At 49.1% G+C, this 24,065-nt stretch overlaps 1 protein-coding gene across 1 annotated transcript in view; it reads left to right on the top strand.

Annotated features, from left to right (window-relative positions):
• The window catches only part of LOC106609610 (exocyst complex component 4), an 816,839-nt gene that overhangs the window by 143,054 nt on the left and 649,720 nt on the right, over window positions 1-24,065 (top strand). Inside the window, exon 10 of the mRNA XM_045700059.1 lies at window positions 10,197-10,293. Within this exon, the coding sequence (XP_045556015.1) occupies window positions 10,197-10,293 (97 nt within the window). The remainder of the gene's footprint in view (window positions 1-10,196; window positions 10,294-24,065) is intronic.

Genomic DNA, 24,065 nt, shown 5'->3' with positions numbered 1-24,065 from the left:
GGCCTGTATAATGTGGTGATAGTGGTATAGTGGTGGGAGGGGTACTGGAGGGACTGGCCTGTATAATGTGGTGATAGTGTTATAGTGGTGGGAGGGGTACTGGAGGGACTGGCCTGTATAATGTGGTGATAGTGGTATAGTGGTGGGAGGGGTACTGGAGGGACTGGCCTGTATAATGTGGTGATAGTGGTATAGTGGTGTGAGGGGGTACTGGAGGGACTGGCCTGTATAATGTGGTTATAGTGGTGGGAGGGGTACTGGAGGGACTGGCCTGTATAATGTGGTGATAGTGTTATAGTGGTGGGAGGGGTACTGGAGGGACTGGCCTGTATAATGTGGTGATAGTGGTATAGTGGTGGGAGGGGTACTGGAGGGACTGGCCTGTATAATGTGGTGATAGTGGTATAGTGGTGGGAGGGGTACTGGAGGGACTGGCCTGTATAATGTGGTGATAGTGTTATAGTGGTGGGAGGGGTACTGGAGGGACTGGCCTGTATAATGTGGTGATAGTGTTATAGTGGTGGGAGGGGTACTGGAGCGACTGGCCTGTATAATGTGGTGATAGTGGTATAGTGGTGGGAGGGGTACTGGAGGGACTGGCCTGTATAATGTGGTGATAGTGTTATAGTGGTGGGAGGGGTACTGGAGGGACTGGCCTGTATAATGTGGTGATAGTATTATAGTGGTGGGAGGGGTACTGGAGGGACTGGCCTGTATAATGTGGTGATAGTGTTATAGTGGTGGGAGGGGTACTGGAGGGACTAGCCTGTATAATGTGGTGATAGTGTTATAGTGGTGGGAGGGGTACTGGAGGGACTGGCCTGTATAATGTGGTGATAGTGGTATAGTGGTGGGAGGGGTACTGGAGGGACTGGCCTGTATAATGTGGTGATAGTGTTTTAGTGGTGGGAGGGGTACTGGAGGGACTGGCCTGTATAATGTGGTGATAGTGTTATAGTGGTGGGAGGGGTACTGGAGGGACTGGCCTGTATAATGTGGTGATAGTGGTATAGTGGTGGGAGGGGTACTGGAGGGACTGGCCTGTATAATGTGGTGATAGTGTTATAGTGGTGGGAGGGGTACTGGAGGGACTGGCCTGTATAATGTGGTGATAGTGGTATAGTGGTGGGAGGGGTACTGGAGGGACTGGCCTGTATAATGTGGTGATAGTGTTATAGTGGTGGGAGGGGTACTGGAGGGACTGGCCTGTATAATGTGGTGATAGTATTATAGTGGTGGGAGGGGTACTGGAGGGACTGGCCTGTATAATGTGGTGATAGTGTTATAGTGGTGGGAGGGGTACTGGAGGGACTGGCCTGTATAATGTGGTGATAGTGGTATAGTGGTGTGAGGGGTACTGGAGGGACTGGCCTGTATAATGTGGTGATAGTGTTATAGTGGTGGGAGGGGTACTGGTGGGACTGGCCTGTATAATGTGGTGATAGTGTTATAGTGGTGGGAGGGGTACTGGAGGGACTGGCCTGTATAATGTGGTGATAGTGGTATAGTGGTGGGAGGGGTACTGGAGGGACTGGCCTGTATAATGTGGTGATAGTGTTATAGTGGTGGGAGGGGTACTGGAGGGACTGGCCTGTATAATGTGGTGATAGTGGTATAGTGGTGGGAGGGGGTACTGGAGGGACTGGCCTGTATAATGTGGTGATAGTGTTATAGTGGTGGGAGGGGTACTGGAGGGACTGGCCTGTATAATGTGGTGATAGTGTTATAGTGGTGGGAGGGGTACTGGAGGGACTGGCCTGTATAATGTGGTGATAGTGGTATAGTGGTGGGAGGGGTACTGGAGGGACTGGCCTGTATAATGTGGTAATAGTGTTATAGTGGTGGGAGGGGTACTTGAGGGACTGGCCTGTATAATGTGGTGATAGTGTTATAGTGGTGGGAGGGGTACTGGAGGGACTGGCCTGTATAATGTGGTGATAGTGTTATAGTGGTGGGAGGGGTACTGGTGGGACTGGCCTGTATAATGTGGTGATAGTGTTATAGTGGTGGGAGGGGTACTGGAGGGACTGGCCTGTATAATGTGGTGATAGGGTTATAGTGGTGGGAGGGGGTACTGGAGGGACTGGCCTGTATAATGTGGTGATAGTGGTATAGTGGTGGGAGGGGTACTGGAGGGACTGGCCTGTATAATGTGGTGATAGTGTTATAGTGGTGTGAGGGGTACTGGTGGGACTGGCCTGTATAATGTGGTGATAGTGTTATAGTGGTGTGAGGGGTACTGGTGGGACTGGCCTGTATAATGTGGTGATAGTGGTATAGTGGTGTGAGGGGTACTGGAGGGACTGGCCTGTATAATGTGGTGATAGTGTTATAGTGGTGTGAGGGGTACTGGAGGGACTGGCCTGTATAATGTGGTGATAGTGTTATAGTGGTGTGAGGGGTACTGGAGGGACTGGCCTGTATAATGTGGTGATAGTGTTATAGTGGTGTGAGGGGTACTGGTGGGACTGGCCTGTATAATGTGGTGATAGTGGTATAGTGGTGTGAGGGGTACTGGAGGGACTGGCCTGTATAATGTGGTGATAGTGTTATAGTGGTGGGAGGGGTACTGGTGGGACTGGCCTGTATAATGTGGTGATAGTGTTATAGTGGTGTGAGGGGTACTGGAGGGACTGGCCTGTATAATGTGGTGATAGTGTTATAGTGGTGTGAGGGGTACTGGAGGGACTGGCCTGTATAATGTGGTGATAGTGTTATAGTGGTGGGAGGGGTACTGGAGGGACTGGCCTGTATAATGTGGTGATAGTGTTATAGTGGTGGGAGGGGTACTGGAGGGACTGGCCTGTATAATGTGGTGATAGTGGTATAGTGGTGGGAGGGGTACTGGAGGGACTGGCCTGTATAATGTGGTGATAGTGTTATAGTGGTGGGAGGGGTACTGGAGGGACTGGCCTGTATAATGTGGTGATAGTGTTATAGTGGTGGGAGGGTTAATGGAGGGACTGGCCTGTATAATGTGGTGATAGTGTTATAGTGGTGGGAGGGGTACTGGAGGGACTGGCCTGTATAATGTGGTGATAGTATTATAGTGGTGGGAGGGTTAATGGAGGGACTGGCCTGTATAATGTGGTGATAGTGTTATAGTGGTGGGAGGGGTACTGGAGGGACTGGCCTGTATAATGTGGTGATAGTGTTATAGTGGTGGGAGGGGTACTGGAGGGACTGGCCTGTATAATGTGGTGATAGTGTTATAGTGGTGGGAGGGGTACTGGAGGGACTGGCCTGTATAATGTGGTGATAGTGTTATAGTGGTGTGAGGGGTACTGGAGGGACTGGCCTGTATAATGTGGTGATAGTGTTATAGTGGTGTGAGGGGTACTGGAGGGACTGGCCTGTATAATGTGGTGATAGTGTTATAGTGGTGTGAGGGGTACTGGTGGGACTGGCCTGTATAATGTGGTGATAGTGGTATAGTGGTGTGAGGGGTACTGGTGGGACTGGCCTGTATAATGTGGTGATAGTGTTATAGTGGTGTGAGGGGTACTGGTGGGACTGGCCTGTATAATGTGGTGATAGTGGTATAGTGGTGTGAGGGGTACTGGAGGGACTGGCCTGTATAATGTGGTGATAGTGTTATAGTGGTGTGAGGGGTACTGGAGGGACTGGCCTGTATAATGTGGTGATAGTGTTATAGTGGTGGGAGGGGTACTGGAGGGACTGGCCTGTATAATGTGGTGATAGTGTTATAGTGGTGGGAGGGGTACTGGAGGGACTGGCCTGTATAATGTGGTGATAGTGGTATAGTGGTGGGAGGGGTACTGGTGGGACTGGCCTGTATAATGTGGTGATAGTGGTATAGTGGTGGGAGGGGTACTGGAGGGACTGGCCTGTATAATGTGGTGATAGTGGTATAGTGATGTGAGGGGTACTGGAGGGACTGGCCTGTATAATGTGGTGATAGTGGTATAGTGGTGGGAGGGGTACTGGTGGGACTGGCCTGTATAATGTGGTGATAGTGTTATAGTGGTGTGAGGGGTACTGGAGGGACTGGCCTGTATAATGTGGTGATAGTGTTATAGTGGTGTGAGGGGTACTGGAGGGACTGGCCTGTATAATGTGGTGATAGTGTTATAGTGGTGTGAGGGGTACTGGTGGGACTGGCCTGTATAATGTGGTGATAGTGGTATAGTGGTGGGAGGGGTACTGGTGGGACTGGCCTGTATAATGTGGTGATAGTGTTATAGTGGTGGGAGGGGTACTGGTGGGACTGGCCTGTATAATGTGGTGATAGTGTTATAGTGGTGGGAGGGGTACTGGAGGGACTGGCCTGTATAATGTGGTGATAGTGTTATAGTGGTGGGAGGGGTACTGGTGGGACTGGCCTGTATAATGTGGTGATAGTGGTATAGTGGTGGGAGGGGTACTGGAGGGACTGGCCTGTATAATGTGGTGATAGTGTTATAGTGGTGGGAGGGGTACTGGAGGGACTGGCCTGTATAATGTGGTGATAGTGTTATAGTGGTGTGAGGGGTACTGGAGGGACTGGCCTGTATAATGTGGTGATAGTGTTATAGTGGTGGGAGGGGTACTGGAGGGACTGGCCTGTATAATGTGGTGATAGTGTTATAGTGGTGTGAGGGGTACTGGAGGGACTAGCCTGTATAATGTGGTGATAGTGTTATAGTGGTGGGAGGGGTACTGGAGGGACTGGCCTGTATAATGTGGTGATAGTGTTATAGTGGTGTGAGGGGTACTGGAGGGACTGGCCTGTATAATGTGGTGATAGTGGTATAGTGGTGTGAGGGGTACTGGAGGGACTGGCCTGTATAATGTGGTGATAGTGTTATAGTGGTGGGAGGGGTACTGGTGGGACTGGCCTGTATAATGTGGTTATAGTGGTGGGAGGGGTACTGGAGGGACTGGCCTGTATAATGTGGTGATAGTGTTATAGTGGTGGGAGGGGTACTGGTGGGACTGGCCTGTATAATGTGGTGATAGTGTTATAGTGGTGGGAGGGGTACTGGAGGGACTGGCCTGTATAATGTGGTGATAGTGTTATAGTGGTGGGAGGGGTACTGGTGGGACTGGCCTGTATAATGTGGTGATAGTGTTATAGTGGTGGGAGGGGTACTGGAGGGACTGGCCTGTATAATGTGGTGATAGTGTTATAGTGGTGGGAGGGGTACTGGAGGGACTGGCCTGTATAATGTGGTGATAGTGTTATAGTGGTGGGAGGGGTACTGGAGGGACTGGCCTGTATAATGTGGTGATAGTGTTATAGTGGTGGGAGGGGTACTGGTGGGACTGGCCTGTATAATGTGGTGATAGTGGTATAGTGGTGGGAGGGGTACTGGAGGGACTGGCCTGTATAATGTGGTGATAGTGGTATAGTGGTGGGAGGGGTACTGGAGGGACTGGCCTGTATAATGTGGTTATAGTGGTGTGAGGGGTACTGGAGGGACTGGCCTGTATAATGTGGTGATAGTGTTATAGTGGTGGGAGGGGTACTGGAGGGACTAGCCTGTATAATGTGGTGATAGTGGTATAGTGGTGGGAGGGGTACTGGAGGGACTGGCCTGTATAATGTGGTGATAGTGGTATAGTGGTGGGAGGGGTACTGGAGGGACTGGCCTGTATAATGTGGTGATAGTGGTGGGAGGGGTACTGGAGGGACTGGCCTGTATAATGTGGTGATAGTGGTATAGTGGTGGGAGGGGTACTGGAGGGACTGGCCTGTATAATGTGGTGATAGTGTTATAGTGGTGGGAGGGGTACTGGAGGGACTGGCCTGTATAATGTGGTGATAGTGGTATAGTGGTGGGAGGGGTACTGGAGGGACTGGCCTGTATAATGTGGTGATAGTGGTGGGAGGGGTACTGGAGGGACTGGCCTGTATAATGTGGTGATAGTGGTATAGTGGTGGGAGGGGTACTGGAGGGACTGGCCTGTATAATGTGGTGATAGTGGTATAGTGGTGGGAGGGGTACTGGAGGGACTGGCCTGTATAATGTGGTGATAGTGTTATAGTGGTGTGAGGGGTACTGGAGGGACTGGCCTGTATAATGTGGTGATAGTGGTATAGTGGTGGGAGGGGTACTGGAGGGACTGGCCTGTATAATGTGGTGATAGTGGTATAGTGGTGGGAGGGGTACTGGAGGGACTGGCCTGTATAATGTGGTAATAGTGTTATAGTGGTGGGAGGGGTACTGGAGGGACTGGCCTGTATAATGTGGTGATAGTGTTATAGTGGTGGGAGGGGTACTGGAGGGACTGGCCTGTATAATGTGGTGATAGTGGTATAGTGGTGGGAGGGGTACTGGAGGGACTGGCCTGTATAATGTGGTGATAGTGGTACTTCATTACCTCCCTCATCTGCTCTCCCACGGGGTATGGACACGCCCTTCTGGCTAATCCTGGATCAGCCTCTACCACTGGGGTTAGACACTGGGTCGCACACACACATACACACTCTGACACACACTCTGACACACACACTCTAACACACACACTCAGACTCACGCACTCATACACTCACACACTCTCACACTATTCTGTCCAGACGACTCTGAAGAGAAACATCATGAATATTAACACTCCTAATGAAATATTCATGTGGTCCATGCCCGTTTGGCAGCCACACCTGGGACTCTAAGGACCATTGGGGCTCCATGCCTCTTTTGTCTGACACTGATGCAGATGTTTAGAGCAGGAAATTACATTTGTCACCATAATCGGAAAGCACACACGTTGTTGCAGATTTAGGCGGGCATTCTGATAGAAACCATACTTGGGGGTGAATTCAGTGTTGGAAACAATACTAGGTCCTCTATGACTGATACTCGGAGGAGTTATCATGTGTGCGTTACACGTCTGTTTGTTAGAAAGTTCATGATGACGGAACAGAAGTTGACTCTCTCTCCCTCTCTTGTGCTGTGCCTGGTGTGAGTGTTTGTTAGAAAGTTCATGATGACGGAACAGAAGTTGACTCTCTCTCCCTCTCTTGTGCTGTGCCTGGTGTGAGTGTTTGTTAGAAAGTTCATGATGACGGAACAGAAGTTGACTCTCTCTCCCTCTCTTGTGCTGTGCCTGGTGTGAGTGTTTGTTAGAAAGTTCATGATGACGGAACAGAAGTTGACTCTCTCTCCCTCTCTTGTGCTGTGCCTGGTGTGAGTGTTTGTTAGAAAGTTCATGATGACGGAACAGAAGTTGACTCTCTCTCCCTCTCTTGTGCTGTGCCTGGTGTGAGTGTTTGTTAGAAAGTTCATGATTACAGAACAGAAGTTGACTCTCTCTCCCTCTCTTGTGCTGTGCCTGGTGTGAGTGTTTGTTAGAAAGTTCATGATGACGGAACAGAAGTTGACTCTCTCTCCCTCTCTTGTGCTGTGCCTGGTGTGAGTGTTTGTTAGAAAGTTCATGATGACGGAACAGAAGTTGACTCTCTCTCCCTCTCTTGTGCTGTGCCTGGTGTGAGTGTTTGTTAGAAAGTTCATGATGACGGAACAGAAGTTGACTCTCTCTCCCTCTCTTGTGCTGTGCCTGGTGTGAGTGTTTGTTAGAAAGTTCATGATGACGGAACAGAAGTTGACTCTCTCTCCCTCTCTTGTGCTGTGCCTGGTGTGAGTGTGCGGCAGCAGCTTTGTCTTGGGGTGTATTTGAGTCTTAATTGAATCAGCAGAAAAGTATGGATGGAGAGAGGGAGGGAGAGAGAGAATTAGAACCTGGGCACTCTTTCCACTTAGCAACAAGAAGCCGTTCCCACACAAATGAATTTTCATGGAAACAGCAGAGAAAATGTAGTCTAAAAGCTTTTGAATGGAATGAAAGCATCTCTTCTTTGTAATGAGAATAGGGGATGGATGGATGGGGAACGAGAGAGTAGTTGTCTCCATGCGTTACAATGGAGCGGGTTTCATTACAACTATCAGAGAGTATCAGGAGACTGAGGGAACAATGTTATGATGTACATTTGAATGCAGGGTTATACAGGTAAAGATGACTGGAAACTGGCTTTCACACCATCAATGCAGGGTTATGCAGGTAAAGACCACTGGAATCTGGCTTTCACACCATCAATGCAGGGTTATGCAGGTAAAGATGACTGGAGACTGGCTTTCACACCATCAATGCAGGGTTATGCAGGTAAAGACCACTGGAGACTGGCTTTCACACCATCAATGCAGGGTTATGCAGGTAAAGATGACTGGAGACTGGCTTTCACACCATCAATGCAGGGTTATGCAGGTAAAGATGACTGGAGACTGGCTTCACACATCAATGCAGGGTTATGCAGGTAAAGATGACTGGAGAAACGACTTTCACACCATCAATGCAGGGTTATGCAGGTAAAGCTGACTGGAGACTGGCTTTCACACCATCAATGCAGGGTTATGCAGGTAAAGCTGACTGGAGACTGGCTTCAACACCATCAATGCAGGGTTATGCAGGTAAAGATGACTGGAGACTGGCTTTCACACCATCAATGCAGGGTTATGCAGGTAAAGCTGACTGGAGACTGGCTTTCACACCATCAATGCAGGGTTATGCAGGTAAAGCTGACTGGAGACTGGCTTTCACACCATCAATGCAGGGTTATGCAGGTAAAGATGACTGGAGAACGACTTTCACACCATCAATGCAGGGTTATGCAGGTAAAGATGACTGGAGACTGGCTTTCACACCATCAATGCAGGGTTATGCAGGTAAAGATGACTGGAGACTGGCTTTCACACCATCAATGCAGGGTTTAGCAGGTAAAGATGACTGGAGACTGCATTCAACACCATCAATGCAGGGTTATGCAGGTAAAGATGACTGGAGAACGACTTTCACACCATCAATGCAGGGTTATGCAGGTAAAGATGACTGGAGAACGACTTTCACACCATCAATGCAGGGTTTAGCAGGTAAAGATGACTGGAGACTGGCTTTCACACCATCAATGCAGGGTTATGCAGGTAAAGCTGACTGGAGACTGGCTTTCACACCATCAATGCAGGGTTATGCAGGTAAAGATGACTGGAAACTGGCTTTCACACCATCAATGCAGGGTTATGCAGGTAAAGATGACTGGAGACTGGCTTTCACACCATCAGTAGGCGTTGTCTGTTTGTTGTAATATAGACTCGGGGGTCTAGTTTAGATTGAAATACCAATGAGACTGATTTTATTCTCCATTGTAAGACACACACACACCACAAGCATGCACGCAAAACGCACACACACACATGCCAACAAACTCCCAGATCCCATATCCGTGATTATATCAGCCCAATGTATCTTTGGAATGTGCAGCACCACACCACACCAAGTACAGTGTTTATGCTAAAGCACATCCCAGTTAGAAGCAATGGGAGAAACCGTTCAGAATGCTAGCCACTAGAATCCACTATTAGCCAGTGTCCTCTAGACTCCAAGCCACTGCTCTGCGAGGGACAGATAAAATACTGTCAAGCCAAAGCCGAAAGACAACTGACAACCCTCTCCAGTGGTTAAAAAGCCATGTGTGAAACTTTAATGAATTACAGTGTCTCTGTGCACTGTGGGGGAGGGGGGAGCAACGCCACTGTCGATTCTCACCTCTCCGTTATTTAAATTCATCGATCCACCGGGGCCTGCATGGGACACCGTTCACCGGCTTCGTTTTTTTATTGACAACAGTCCGCAATTCCTTCTATGTCAATAATATTGATTACTTCAGGTTGACTGGACGTAATGAGGAACTGTGGTGCACTTGATGTTGATCAGCCCCCTTTCACCCCCTCTCGCCTACCCTCTCTCGCCCACCCTCTCACGCCACCCCCAGGTCTGAGTGAGTTACACACCAATGATTTTCTGATTAACCCTGTTAGCCGAGGGGTTCACCCATGCACTAGCGCAGGGGCATGGATGTGGGAGTCGGTGGAAGGGTCCAGTGAGTGTCTGAGTCCGGCTATGCTGACTGCTGATAGGATGATGTCTTAACAATGGAAGATGATGGCTTTATTCTTTGCCTGATAACCCCAAACGGGACCTGTAGAAACATTGTATTTTTAGCAACATGTGGCGGCCATTTTGAATAGATTTTAGCTGGGTCTAATAACTCTCAATGGGGATGCTTTGGGTGAATCTGACGATTGATCGTGTCTGTGTTGACCTTGATGGAGGACTCTGTTTAGTCACCACATTAAAGGACTGTGTTACTCCTTCTGTCTGTCTCTTTGTCTCAGTCTCTCTCTTTTTCCCTCCTCTCATTCCAGGTGGTGCAGATGATAACCTGATCGAAGGAGGAGAGATGAAGTTTGTGTGTAAACCTGGAGCCAGGAACATCACAGTGATCTTCCAGCCTCTCCTCAGGTAGGACTTACTAACCACACACACACACACACACACACACACACACACACACACACACACACACACACACACACACACACACACACACACACACACACACACACACACACACACACACACACTGATTTAATAATATGTGGCCATGGTCAATATGCACTGAAGGGCACTAGAGGGGAGACAATGGCCTTCCATCATACCAGTCACAGAGAACAAGACACATCTTCCCTCAGACAGCAACTACTTCACTACGATGTTCATTCATGTTGATTCATTTTGACGTAATTTTCCCTAAAAGCCTTTAGTTTGGTCCAATCCATATTACATTTTCCCTTTCAATGTCTTATGAGATCATTGGGCCTGGTCCACTATGTATAGTCAATGTGAGGGGACATCCATGATCCAAACCATGGGCAGCACTCAGACTGGAGCATGACTCTAAACCAGGAAAATGTCTACAATTAGATTACATCCTTTTAGTAATCCTCCCATTGATTATACTCTACCGCTTTCATAGATGGATAGTCCATCCTCCCGCAAACCCCCACAATAAGGCAGATGATAGCCTACATTTTCAGTGTGCTTCCTGTCTGATATTTATGGTTTTTAAAATGGTCATAATCCAAATGATAGGCCTACATTTTCGCTGTGCTTCTTTTGATATTTATGGTTTTTAATATGGTCCTATTTATGCTTAGCAATATTCCAGAATGTAATGTAATCCACCGCAGTGATTAGGATGGCCTACAGTGACAGGGTTCTGTGCTGTATATAACACAGTGTCCCCAAAGACTGGTGGAAATCCAATTTTCAAACAGCCTAATTAGATTGACCTTCCTTGCAGTGATGAATCACCAGGGCTATCATTGAACTGTAATATTTCCCCTTACTTAGACTTGGAGCCAGTTGGTGCTGTACTGTAGGGCTACTGTGTGTGTGTGTGCCCCATTGTTGAACGCAAATGTCCTGTCCTCGTACAGAAGTGAACTACACCCTATCTCATTGAGACAGACGGCCCGGGTAGGGGCTGTGGTAGGGCTGGGTAGGGGCTGTGGTAGGGCTGGGTAGGGGCTGTGGAAGGGCTGGGTAGGGGCTGTGGTAGGGGCTGTGGAAGGGCTGGGTAGGGGCTGTGGAAGGCCTGGGTAGGGGCTGTGGAAGGCCTGGGTAGGGGCTGTGGTAGGGGCTGTGGAAGGGCTGGGTAGGGGCTGGGTAGGGGCTATGGAAGGGCTGGGTAGGGGCTATGGAAGGGCTGGGTAGGGGCTGTGGAAGGGCTGGGTGTGGAAGGGCTGGGTAGGGGCTGTGGAAGGGCTGGGTGTGGAAGGGCTGGGTAGGGGCTGTGGAAGGGCTGGGTAGTGGCTGTGGAAGGGCTGGGTGTGGAAGGGCTGGGTAGGGGCTGTGGATGGGCTGGGTAGGGGCTGTGGATGGGTGTGGAAGGGCTGGGTAGGGGCTGTGGATGGGCTGGGTAGGGGACGGGTGGAAGGGCTGGGTAGGGGCTGTGGAAGGGCTGGGTGTGGAAGGGCTGGGTAGGGGCTGTGGAAGGGCTGGGTAGTGGCTGTGGAAGGGCTGGGTGTGGAAGGGCTGGGTAGGGGCTGTGGATGGGCTGGGTAGGGGCTGTGGATGGGGGGGCTGTGGAAGGGCTGGGTAGGGGCTGTGGATGGGCTGGGTAGGGGCTGTGGATGGGCTGGGTAGGGGCTGTGGAAGGGCTGGGTAGGGGCTGTGGAAGGGCTGGGTAGGGGCTGTGGATGGGCTGGGTAGGGGCTGTGGATGGGCTGGGTAGGGGGCTGTGGAAGGGCTGGGTAGGGGCTGTGGATGGGCTGGGTAGGGGCTGTGGATGGGCTGGGTAGGGGCTGTGGAAGGGCTGGGTAGGGGCTGTGGATGGGCTGGGTAGGGGCTGTGGATGGGCTGGGTAGGGGCTGTGGATGGGCTGGGTAGGGGCTGTGGAAGGGCTGGGTAGGGGCTGTGGAAGGGCTGGGGCTGTGGAAGGGCTGGGTAGGGGCTGGGTAGGGGCTGTGGAAGGGCTGGGTAGGGGCTGTGGATGGGTGGTAGGGGGCTGTGGAAGGGCTGGGTAGGGGCTGGGTAGGGGCTGTGGAAGGGCTGGGTAGGGGCTGCTGGAAGGGCTGGGTAGGGGCTGTGGAAGGGCTGGGTAGGGGCTGTGGAAGGGCTGGGTAGGGGCTGTGGAAGGGCTGGGTAGAGATACTTAACAGTGAGTGGCTGCTGCCGTTCCCTTGTTGTCAGTAATGGTTCAAATCAATCCCACTAAATCATCTCTCTCTCTCTCTCTCTCTCTCTCTCTCTCTCTCTCTCTCTCTCTCTGTCTCTCTGTATCTCTCTCTGTATCTCGCTCTGTATCTCTCTCTCCTTCCCCTCTCTCTCCCTGTGTGTGTGCCCCTCTGAGCTGGCAGTGCCAACAGAGCTGTGTCACTACTCACTGGCAGATGGCTTTCTAATGTCTGTGTGGAGACCCAGCCCTGGCACCTTTGATAGAAGCCACTTTAATACCCACTGATACAGCTTATGGCTGTTTTTGCTAGCAACTCCCATAACAGGTAAGTGAGTAATACTGCATAGGAAATCAATGGAGTGTGGTGGGGGGTTGTGTGTGTGTGTGTGTGTGTGTGTGTGTGTGTGTGTGTGTGTGTGTGTGTGTGTGTGTGTGTGTGTGTGTGTGTGTGTGTGTGTGTGTGTGTGTGTGTGTGTGTGTGTGTGTGTGTGTGTGTGTGGAATACAGGTCTTCACGGATCCACCTACAGTTGAAGTCGGAAGTTTACATACACTTAGGTTGAAGTCATTAAAACTCGTTTTACAACCACTCAACAAATTTCTTGTTTACAAACTATAGTTTTGGCAAGTCGGTTAAGACCTCTACTTTGTGCATGACACACGTAATTGATAATGCTACCAAATACTAATTGAGTGTATGTAAACTTCTGACCCACTGGGAATGTGATGAAAGAAATAAAAGCTGAAATAAATCATTCTCTCTATTATTTTTCTGACATTTCACATTGTTAAAATAAAGTGGTGATCCTAACTGACCTAAGACAATGACTTTTCCTAGGTTTAAATGTCAGGAATTGTGAAAAGCTGAGTTTAAATGTATTTGGCTAAGGTGTATGTAAACTTCCGACTTCAACTGTACAGTCGTGGCCAAAAGTTTTGAGAATGACACAAATATTAATTTTCACAAAGTTTGCTGGCTCAGGTTGTATGATGGCTATTTGCATATACTCCAGAATGTTATAAAGAGTGATCAGATGAATTGCAATTTATTGCAAAGTCCCTCTTTGCCATGCAAATGAACTGAATCCCCCCCAAAACATTTCCACTGCATTTCAGCCCTGCCACAAAAGGACCAGCTGACATCATGTCAGTGATTCTCTCATTAACACAGGTGTGACTGTTGACGAGGACAAGGCTGGAGATCACTCTGTCATGCTGATTGAGTTTGAATAACAGACTGGAAGCTTCAAAAGGAGGGTGGTGCTTGGAATCATTGTTATTCCTCTGTCAACCATGGTTACCTGCAAGGAAACACGTGCCGTCATCATTGCTTTGCACAAAAAGGGCTTCACAGGCAAGGATATTGCTGCCAGTAAGGTTGCACCTAAATCAACCATTTATTGGATCATCAAGAACTGCAAGGAGAGCGGTTCAATTGTTGTGAAGAAGGCATCACGGCGCACAAGAAAGTCCAGCAAGCGCGAGGACCGTCTCCTAAAGTTGATTTCAGCTGCAGGATCGGGGCACCACCAGTACGGAGCTTGCTCAAGGAATGGCAGCAGGCAGGTATGAGTGCATCTGCACGCACAGTGAGGCAAATACTTTTGGAGGATGGCCTGGTGTCAAGAAGGGCAGCAAAGAAGTCACTTCTCTCCAGAAAAACATCAGGGACAGACTGATATTCTGCATAAGGTACAGGGATTGGACTGCTGAGGACTGCGGTAAAGTCATTTTCTCTGATGAATCCCCTTTCCGGTTGTTTGGGGCATCCGGAATAAAGCTTGTCTGGAGAAGACAAGGTCAGCGCTACCATCAGTCCTGTGTCATGCCAACAGTAAAGCATCCTGAGACCATTCATGTGTGGGGTTGCTTCTCAGCCAAGGGAGTGGGCTCACTCACAATTTTGCCTAAGAACACAGCCATGAATAAAGAATGGTACCAACACATCCTCCGAGAGCAACTTCTCCCAACCATTCAGGAACAGTTTGGTGACGAACAATGCCTTTTCCAGCATGATGGAGCACCTTGCCACAAGGCAAAAGTGATAACCAAGTGGCTCGGGGAACAAAACATTGATATTTTGGGTCCATGGCCAGGACACTCCCCAGACCTTAATCCCATTGAGAACTTGTGGTCAATCCTCAAGAGGCGGGTGGACAAACTAAACCCCTCAAATTCTGAATAACTCCAAGCATTGATTATGCAACAATGGGCTGCCATCAGTCAGGATGTGGCCCAGAAGTTAATTGACAGCATGCCAGGGCGGATTGCAGAGGTCTTGAAAAAGAAGGGTCAACACTCAAATATTGACTCTATGCATCAACTTCATGTAATTGTCAATAAAAGTCTTTGACACTTATGAAATGCTTGTAATTATACTTCAGTATTCCATAGTAACATCTGACCAAAATATCTAAAGACACTGAGGCAGCAGACTTTGTGAAAATTTATATTTGTGTCATTCTCAAAACTTTGGCCATGACTGTATACCCGAGACCCGATACAGGACTCGAGCGGGTCCGGATCCAGAATCGTAAATAATGTTACGTCTCTGATATGATTGTCATTTCAACTGACTTGTGTCCGGAAGGACCCGTACAGATCCGAAAGCAACTGCTGCAGGAGAGAGAGACCTTTTATCATTTATGCTGCTACTCTTGCTTTTCACGAGAGTGGAGCGTGGCGCTTTTGTAGCTTCTTGTTGTTGGCCAATCATGAGTCATCAAAGCATCAGGAGGCTGGAATTAAAATGACAGAATTAAAAGTTAAAGGGGAAGGATAGGTTAGCACGACGAAGAGCCAACAGGTAGGCTGCTACTTAATATTCTGCAGGGTGTTGTTGTTATTTGTAACAGTAGGATTAGAAAGCTCATTCACTGCAGCTTCAGTTAGCCTAGCTAGCTAACATTAGCTAGCTTAACTAGCTTTCCCCATTTTGATGTATTCAAGACAGGTAATATGTAATCATATTTGATGATAAATAGCCTAGCTATGGCAACTATTTGTCCACTATAGCACGAGTCGGCTTGGTTGGTTCCCTGCTCCTCGTGTCACTCACTCACAGTACGGCTCCTCCCCGCCTTCTAGAGTGACACCTATCTCCCTCCTCTTGCACTTCATCAGCTCCGGTTAATAAAGTAGCTTAAGACGTTTTATTTTCTGCTGCTTCCCTCACTCAGATTGGACCGACTCTAGATCTGACCAGATTTATATGGAATGGGTCTAGTTGTCATCGGGTCCATTCGGAACAGGTGTCTACTTTAAAAAACATTTTTTTATGCAAATAGGGTCCTGGTGGGAAAGCCCCAGGTCCACTTCGGAACGGGTCCAACTTTTTGGACCCGTGTGTGTGTGTGTTGATCAATACTGTAGCGTAGGTGTAATTTGTGGTTGATAGCAGGGCTGGCATTGTAAAAGAGTGACTGGAGAATTGGTTGTGTGAATTGATTGTGCTATAGTATATGTCCAGGCCTCTGTGACTGTGATATGTATATGGATACTGTTATAGGGTGGTCTAGCCCTTAAGGCTATATGGATCAATACACTGTATAGCTCTCTGCTTTTCTATACAAACAACTTGTATATCACTAGTATACACTAGCTAAATATACTGACTCCTGTTCCTATCTACTGTGTATTGGTGCAGGGGGGAGAGAAAGTGTTTTTCTAAGTATCAATTCTCAGCGGAAGGATCGATGGGGAAGTTTTATAAAGGGCTGTGTGTTTTCATTTAATGGGGGGTGTTTGGAGCTCCATAGTAAACGGCTGTGTGTGAGCTGCAGAACATCGATCAGGCTGAAAGAGGAGCTAGACTGCAGCAACAGTCATAGTGTGTGTTGTTGTTTTGTTTGTTCTGTGCCAACATGCAGGCAATTCTTCCACACACACACCGAGTGCAGCGTGATGGGGAGTTGGTGCAGGTAGGAGGTAATTTAGTTTGACTTGTGGGGGTTTCCTGCTGACATTTGAGTGGTATTTAAACCCTGTGCCCTGACCGGCATTGGCATTTTGAAAAGGGACGACTCGACGCCCGCTCCCTAATCTCTCCCTCTCCACCATCCTCTCTGCCCGCGGATGATGAGCCCTGGCACTGGTGTGTCTGTCTGTGTGTGTCCTGTGTTGGAGCAGCTGCCTGTCTTCAGTGGATAAGGGTTGGTTGTAGGGCTGCTGTGTAAATGTGAAGATGACAGAGCAGTGTCGAGGAATAATCACTAAGGCATCTTTATCACTGAGGCATACAGTGGGGGGAAAAAGTATTTGATCCCCTGCTGATTTTGTACGTTTGCCCACTGATAAAGAAAAGGATCAGTCTATAATTTTAATGGTAGGTTTATTTGAACTGTGAGAGACAGAATAACAACAAAAAAATCCAGAAAAACGCATGTCTAAAATGTTATAAATTGATTTGCATTTTAATGAGTGAAATAAGTATTTGACCCCCTCTCAATCAGAAAGATTTCTGGCTCCCGGGTGTCTTTTATACAGGTAACGAGCTGAGATTAGGAGCACACTCTTAAAGGGAGTGCTCCTAACCGCAGCTTATTACCTGTAAAAAAGACACCTGTCCACAGAAGCAATCAATCAGATTCCAAACTCTCCACCATGGCCAAGACCAAAGAGCTCTCCAAGGATGTCAGGGACAAGATTGTAGACCTACACAAGGCTGGAATGGGCTACAAGACCGTCGCCAAGCAGCTTGGTGAGAAAGTGACAACATTTGGTGCGATTATTCGCAAATGGAAGAAACACAAAAGAACTGTCAATATCCCTCGGCCTGGGGCTCCATGCAAGATCTCACCTCGTGGAGTTGCAATGATCATGAGAACGGTGAGGAATCAGCCCAGAACTACACGGGAGGATCTTGTCAATGATCTCAAGGCAGCTGGGACCATAGTCACCAAGAAAACAATTGGTAACACACTACGCCGTGAAGGACTGAAATCCTGCAGCGTCCGCAAGGTCCCCTGCTCAAGAATACATATACATTCCCGTCTGAAGTTTGCCAATGAACATCTGAATGATTCAGAGGACAACTGGTTAAAGTGTTATGGTCAGATGAGACCAAAATGGAGCTCTTTGGCATCAACTCAACTCGCCGTGTTTGGAGGAGGAGGAATGCTGCCTATAACCCCAAGAACACCATCTCCACCGTCAAACATGGAGGTGGAAACATTATGCTTTGGGGGTGTTTTTCTGCTAAGGGGACAGGACAACTTCACCGCATCAAAGGGACGATGGACGGGGCCATGTACCGTCAAATCTTGGGTGAGAACATCTGTCCCTCAGCCAGGCTCATTGAAAATGGGTCGTGGATGGGAATTTCCACGACCCATGGCTTGGAGAAGATCTGCAAAGAGGAGTGGGACAAAATCCCTCCTGAGATGTGTGCAAACCTGGTGGCCAACTACAAGAAACATCTGACCTCTGTGATTGCCAACAAGGGTTTTGCCACCAAGTACTAAGTCATGTTTTGCAGAGGGGTCAAATACTTATTTCACTCATTAAAATGCAAATCATTTTATAACATTTTTGACGTGCGTTTTTCTGAATTTTTTTGTTATTTTGTCTCTCACTGTTCAAATAAACCTACCATTAAAATTATAGACTGATCATTTCTTTGTAAGTGGGCAAACGTACAAAATCAGCAGGGGATCAAATACTTTTTCCCCCCACTGTACAAACTGTCTCTTTTGGTCCACCAACAGTCAGTCTTTCCCCTCTTTCATCTTCTACCCACTTCCCCTAGCTGTATCAGTATCAGACCAGTCCCTAACCCACCTCTATGCTGCCTCAGTCCAGTCCCTAACCCACCTCTGTGCTGCATCAGTCCCTAACCCACCTCTGTGCTGCCTTAGTCCAGTCCCTAACCCACCTCTATGCTGCCTCAGTCCCTAACCCACCTGTATGCTGCATCAGTCCCTAACCCACCTCTGTGCTGCATTAGTCCCTAACCCACCTCTGTGCTGCATTAGTCCAGTCCCTAACCCACCTCTATGCTGCATTAGTCCCTAACCCACCTCTGTGCTGCATTAGTCCAGTCCCTAACCCACCTCTATGCTGCCTCAGTCCCTAACCCACCTGTATGCTGCATCAGTCTCAGTCCCTAACCCACCTGTATGCTGCATCAGTCCCTAACCCACCTCTATGCTGCCTCAGTCCCTAACCCACCTGTATGCTGCATCAGTCTCAGTCCCTAACCCACCTCTATGCTGCCTCAGTCCCTAACCCACCTGTATGCTGCATCAGTCCCTAACCCACCTCTATGCTGCCTCAGTCCCTAACCCACCGGTATGCTGCATCAGTCTCAGTCCCTAACCCATCTCTATGCTGCATCAGTCCCTAACCCACCTCTATGCTGCGTCAGTCCCTACCCCACCTCTATGCTGTATCAGTCCCTAACCCACCTCTATGCTGCATCAGTCCCCAACCCACCTCTATGCTGCATCAGTCCCTAACCCACCTATATGCTGCGTCAGTCCCTAACCCACCTATATGCTGCCTCAGTCCCTAACCCACCGGTATGCTGCATCAGTCTCAGTCCCTAACCCATCTCTATACTGCATCAGTCCCTAACCCACCTCTATGCTGCGTCAGTCCCTAACCCACCTCTATGCTGCATCAGTCCCCAACCCACCTCTATGCTGCATCAGTCCCTAACCCACCTCTATGCTGCGTCAGTCCCCAACCCACCTCTATGCTGCATCAGTCCCCAACCCACCTCTATGCTGCATCAGTCCCCAACCCACCTCTATGCTGCATCAGTCCCCAACCCACCTATATGCTGCATCAGTCCCCAACCCACCTCTATGCTGCATCAGTCCCCAACCCACCTCTATGCTGCATCAGTCCCTAACCCACCTCTATGCTGCATCAGTCCCCAACCCACCTCTATGCTGCATCAGTCCCCAACCCACCTCTATGCTGCATCAGTCCCTAACCCACCTCTATGCTGCATCAGTCCCTAACCCACCTCTATGCTGCATCAGTCCCCAACCCACCTCTATGCTGCATCAGTCCCCAACCCACCTCTATGCTGCATCAGTCCCCAACCCACCTCTATGCTGCATCAGTCCCTAACCCACCTCTATGCTGCATCAGTCCCCAACCCACCTCTATGCTGCATCAGTCCCCAACCCACCTCTATGCTGCATCAGTCCCCAACCCACCTCTATGCTGCATCAGTCCCCAACCCACCTCTATGCTGCATCAGTCCCCAACCCACCTCTATGCTGCATCAGTCCCTACCCCACCTCTATGAAATTGGAGGTTCGTAGTTACACAATACATATTGATTTCTAGTTGCCGGGCGGAGTTACACAACAGACACTATTTACATTGTTGTTCCCTCTTGTCTCGCTCCCCCTTTGCTCCCAAACACAAGGTATCAATTTCTTGCTTTATTACAAAGCAGTTGAGCCGGTACACTGGGTCAACCCTGGACAGTTACCATGCTGTGTTGAGCTGGTACACTGGGTCAACCCTGGACAGTTACCATGCTGTGTTGAGCTGGTACACTGGGTCAACCCTGGACAGTTACCATGCTGTGTTGAGCTGGTACACTGGGTCAACCCTGGACAGTTACCATGCTGTGTTGAGCTGGTACACTGGGTCAACCCTGGACAGTTACCAGAACTCCTACTCTCTGGTTCTCTAACCTGATATTGGGTCCAAAAACTCCCAAATGAAAGTCTAAAAGTTTGAAAGAGAAACAAGTTCAGAACTTGTATATTTTTCTTCCTTAACAAATGCTTTGGTGACCTTCGAAATCTCACCGTGACTCTGAAAGAGGGTGACACCGGTGGCCAGGGGGGATTGGCTGTGTACTCTGTACTGTAGGTATTTTTGGATGTGTCATGATAGCAAAGTCAGTTACTGTACACTTCAATCAGCTTCACTCCCTAGTCCTTAAGATATGACATGGCAAGCTACCTCACAATGTAACCTCCCAATGAATGGCTGGACTGTTTGGAATGAGGTCCTCAGGTTGTGACTCCAGGTCCTCAGGAGGATTCACATCTTATATAACCATGTTTGAGAACAAGAGGGAGAGCGTCAGGGGAAAGCCTAGTGGTAGAATACCTACTAGATTGAACTGTGTTCTCTGTCAGGGGTAACTGGTCAATCAGTCAGTCAGTTAGTTGTTCAGTCACTTACACTGTCACTCATCCTCACCCACCCAGCTCTCTCTGCTGCCACAACGACAACAACAGGTAGAAGAGATGAAACAGAGGGTAGAGGGAGGATAAAGAGACTAGGAGAGAGACATTAACAGAGGGAGGAGGAAGAGACTAGGAGAGAGACATTAACAGAGGGAGGAGGAAGAGACTAGGAGAGAGACAGTAACAGAGGGAGGAGGAAGAGACTAGGAGAGAGACATTAACAGAGGGAGGAGGAAGAGACTAGGAGAGAGACAGTAACAGATGGAGGAAGAGACTAGGAGAGAGACAGTAACAGATGGAGGAAGAGACTAGGAGAGAGACAGTAACAGATGGAGGAGGAGGAAGAGACTAGGAGAGAGACATTAACAGAGGGAGGAGGAAGAGACTAGGAGAGAGACAGTAACAGATGGAGGAAGAGACTAGGAGAGAGACAGTAACAGAGGGAGGAGGAAGAGACTAGGAGAGAGACAGTAACAGATGGAGGAAGAGACTAGGAGAGAGACAGTAACAGAGGGAGGAGGAGGAAGAGACTAGGAGAGAGACATTAACAGAGGGAGGAGGAAGAGACTAGGAGAGAGACAGTAACAGATGGAGGAAGAGACTAGGAGAGAGACAGTAACAGAGGGAGGAGGAGGAAGAGACTAGGAGAGAGACAGTAACAGATGGAGGAAGAGACTAGGAGAGAGACAGTAACAGATGGAGGAGGATAAAGAGACTAGGAGAGAGACAGTAACAGAGGGAGAAGGAGGAAGAGACTAGGAGAGAGACAGTAACAGAGGGAGGAGGAGGAAGAGACTAGAAGAGAGACAGTAACAGAGGGAGGATAAAGAGACTAGGAGAGAGACAGTAACAGAGGGAGGAGGAAGAGACTAGGAAAGAGACAGTAACAGATGGAGGAGGAGGAAGAGACTAGGAGAGAGACAGTAACAGAGGGAGGAGGAGGAAGAGACTAGGAGAGAGACAGTAACAGAGGGAGGAGGATGAAGAGACTAGGAGAGAGACATTAACAGAGGGAGGAGGAAGAGACTAGGAGAGAGACAGTAACAGATGGAGGAAGAGACTAGGAGAGAGACAGTAACAGAGGGAGGAGGAGGAAGAGACTAGGAGAGAGACAGTAACAGATGGAGGAGAAGAGACTAGGAGAGAGACAGTAACAGATGGAGGAGGAGGAAGAGACTAGGAGAGAGACAGTAACAGAGGGAGGAGGAGGAAGAGACTAGGAGAGAGACAGTAACAGAGGGAGGAGGAGGAAGAGACTAGGAGAGAGACAGTAACAGAGGGAGGAGGAGGAAGAGACTAGGAGAGAGACAGTAACAGAGGGAGGAGGAGGAAGAGACTAGGAGAGAGACAGTAACAGATGGAGGAGGAGGAAGAGACTAGGAGAGAGACAGTAACAGAGGGAGGAGGAGGAAGAGACTAGGAGAGAGACAGTAACAGATGGAGGAGGAGGAAGAGACTAGGAGAGAGACAGTAACAGATGGAGGAGGAGGAAGAGACTAGGAGAGAGACAGTAACAGAGGGAGGAGGAGGAAGAGACTAGGAGAGAGACAGTAACAGATGGAGGAGGAAGAGACTAGGAGAGAGACAGTAACAGATGGAGGAGGAGAGAGACTAGGAGAGAGACAGTAACAGATGGAGGAGGAGGAAGAGACTAGGAGAGAGACAGTAACAGATGGAGGAGGGGAAGAGACTAGGAGAGAGACAGTAACAGATGGAGGAGGAGGAAGAGACTAGGAGAGAGACAGTAACAGAGGGAGGAGGAGGAAGAGACTAGGAGAGAGACAGTAACAGAGGGAGGAGGAGGAAGAGACTAGGAGAGAGACAGTAACAGAGGGAGGAGGATAAAGAGACTAGGAGAGAGACAGTAACAGAGGGAGGAGGAGGAAGAGACTAGGAGAGAGACAGTAACAGAGGGAGGAGGAGGAAGAGACTAGGAGAGAGACAGTAACAGATGGAGGAAAGAGACTAGGAGAGAGACAGTAACAGAGGGAGGAGGAGGAAGAGACTAGGAGAGAGACAGTAACAGAGGGAGGAGGAGGAAGAGACTAGGAGAGAGACAGTAACAGATGGAAGAGGAGGAAGAGACTAGGAGAGAGACAGTAACAGAGGGAGGAGGAGGAAGAGACTAGGAGAGAGACAGTAACAGAGGGAGGAGGAGGAAGAGACTAGGAGAGAGACAGTAACAGAGGGAGGAGGAGGAAGAGACTAGGAGAGAGACAGTAACAGAGGGAGGAGGAGGAAGAGACTAGGAGAGAGACAGTAACAGAGGGAGGAGGAGGAAGAGACTAGGAGAGAGACAGTAACAGAGGGAGGAGGAGGAAGAGACTAGGAGAGAGACAGTAACAGAGGGAGGAGGAGGAAGAGACTAGGAGAGAGACAGTAACAGAGGAGGAGGAGGAAGAGACTAGGAGAGAGACAGTAACAGATGGAGGAGGAAGAGACTAGGAGAGAGACAGTAACAGATGGAGGAGAAGAGACTAGGAGAGAGACAGTAACAGATGGAGGAGGAGAGACTAGGAGAGAGACAGTAACAGATGGAGGAGAGAGACTAGGAGAGAGACAGTAACAGATGGAGGAAGAGACTAGGAGAGAGACAGTAACAGATGGAGAGGAGGAAGAGACTAGGAGAGAGACAGTAACAGAGGGAGGAGGAGGAAGAGACTAGGAGAGAGACAGTAACAGAGGGAGGAGGAGGAAGAGACTAGGAGAGAGACAGTAACAGATGGAGGAGGATAAAGAGACTAGGAGAGAGACAGTAACAGAGGGAGGAGGAGGAAGAGACTAGGAGAGAGACAGTAACAGAGGGAGGAGGAGGAAGAGACTAGGAGAGAGACAGTAACAGATGGAGGAAGAGACTAGGAGAGAGACAGTAACAGATGGAGGAGGAGGAAGAGACTAGGAGAGAGACAGTAACAGATGGAGGAAGAGACTAGGAGAGAGACAGTAACAGAGGGAGGAAGAAGAGACTAGGAGAGAGACAGTAACAGATGGAGGAGAAAGACACTAGGAGAGAGACAGTAACAGGGAGGAAGAGACTAGGAGAGAGACAGTAACAGAGGGAGGAAGAGGAAGAGACTAGGAGAGAGACAGTAACAGAGGGAGGAGGAGGAAGAGACTAGGAGAGAGACAGTAACAGAGGGAGGAGGATAAGAGACTAGGAGAGAGACAGTAACAGAGGGAGGAGGAGGAAGAGACTAGGAGAGAGACAGTAACAGATGGAGGAAGGAAGAGACTAGGAGAGAGACAGTAACAGATGGAGGATGAGGAAGAGACTAGGAGAGAGACAGTAACAGAGGGAGGAGGAGAAGAGACTAGGAGAGAGACAGTAACAGATGGAAGAGGAGGAAGAGACTAGGAGAGAGACAGTAACAGAGGGAGGAGGAGGAAGAGACTAGG

Source organism: Salmo salar, chromosome ssa17 (genome assembly GCF_905237065.1).
Source record: "Salmo salar chromosome ssa17, Ssal_v3.1, whole genome shotgun sequence".
Taxonomy (NCBI): Eukaryota; Metazoa; Chordata; class Actinopteri; order Salmoniformes; family Salmonidae; genus Salmo; species Salmo salar.
This window is presented reverse-complemented; position numbering and strand designations above follow the sequence as displayed.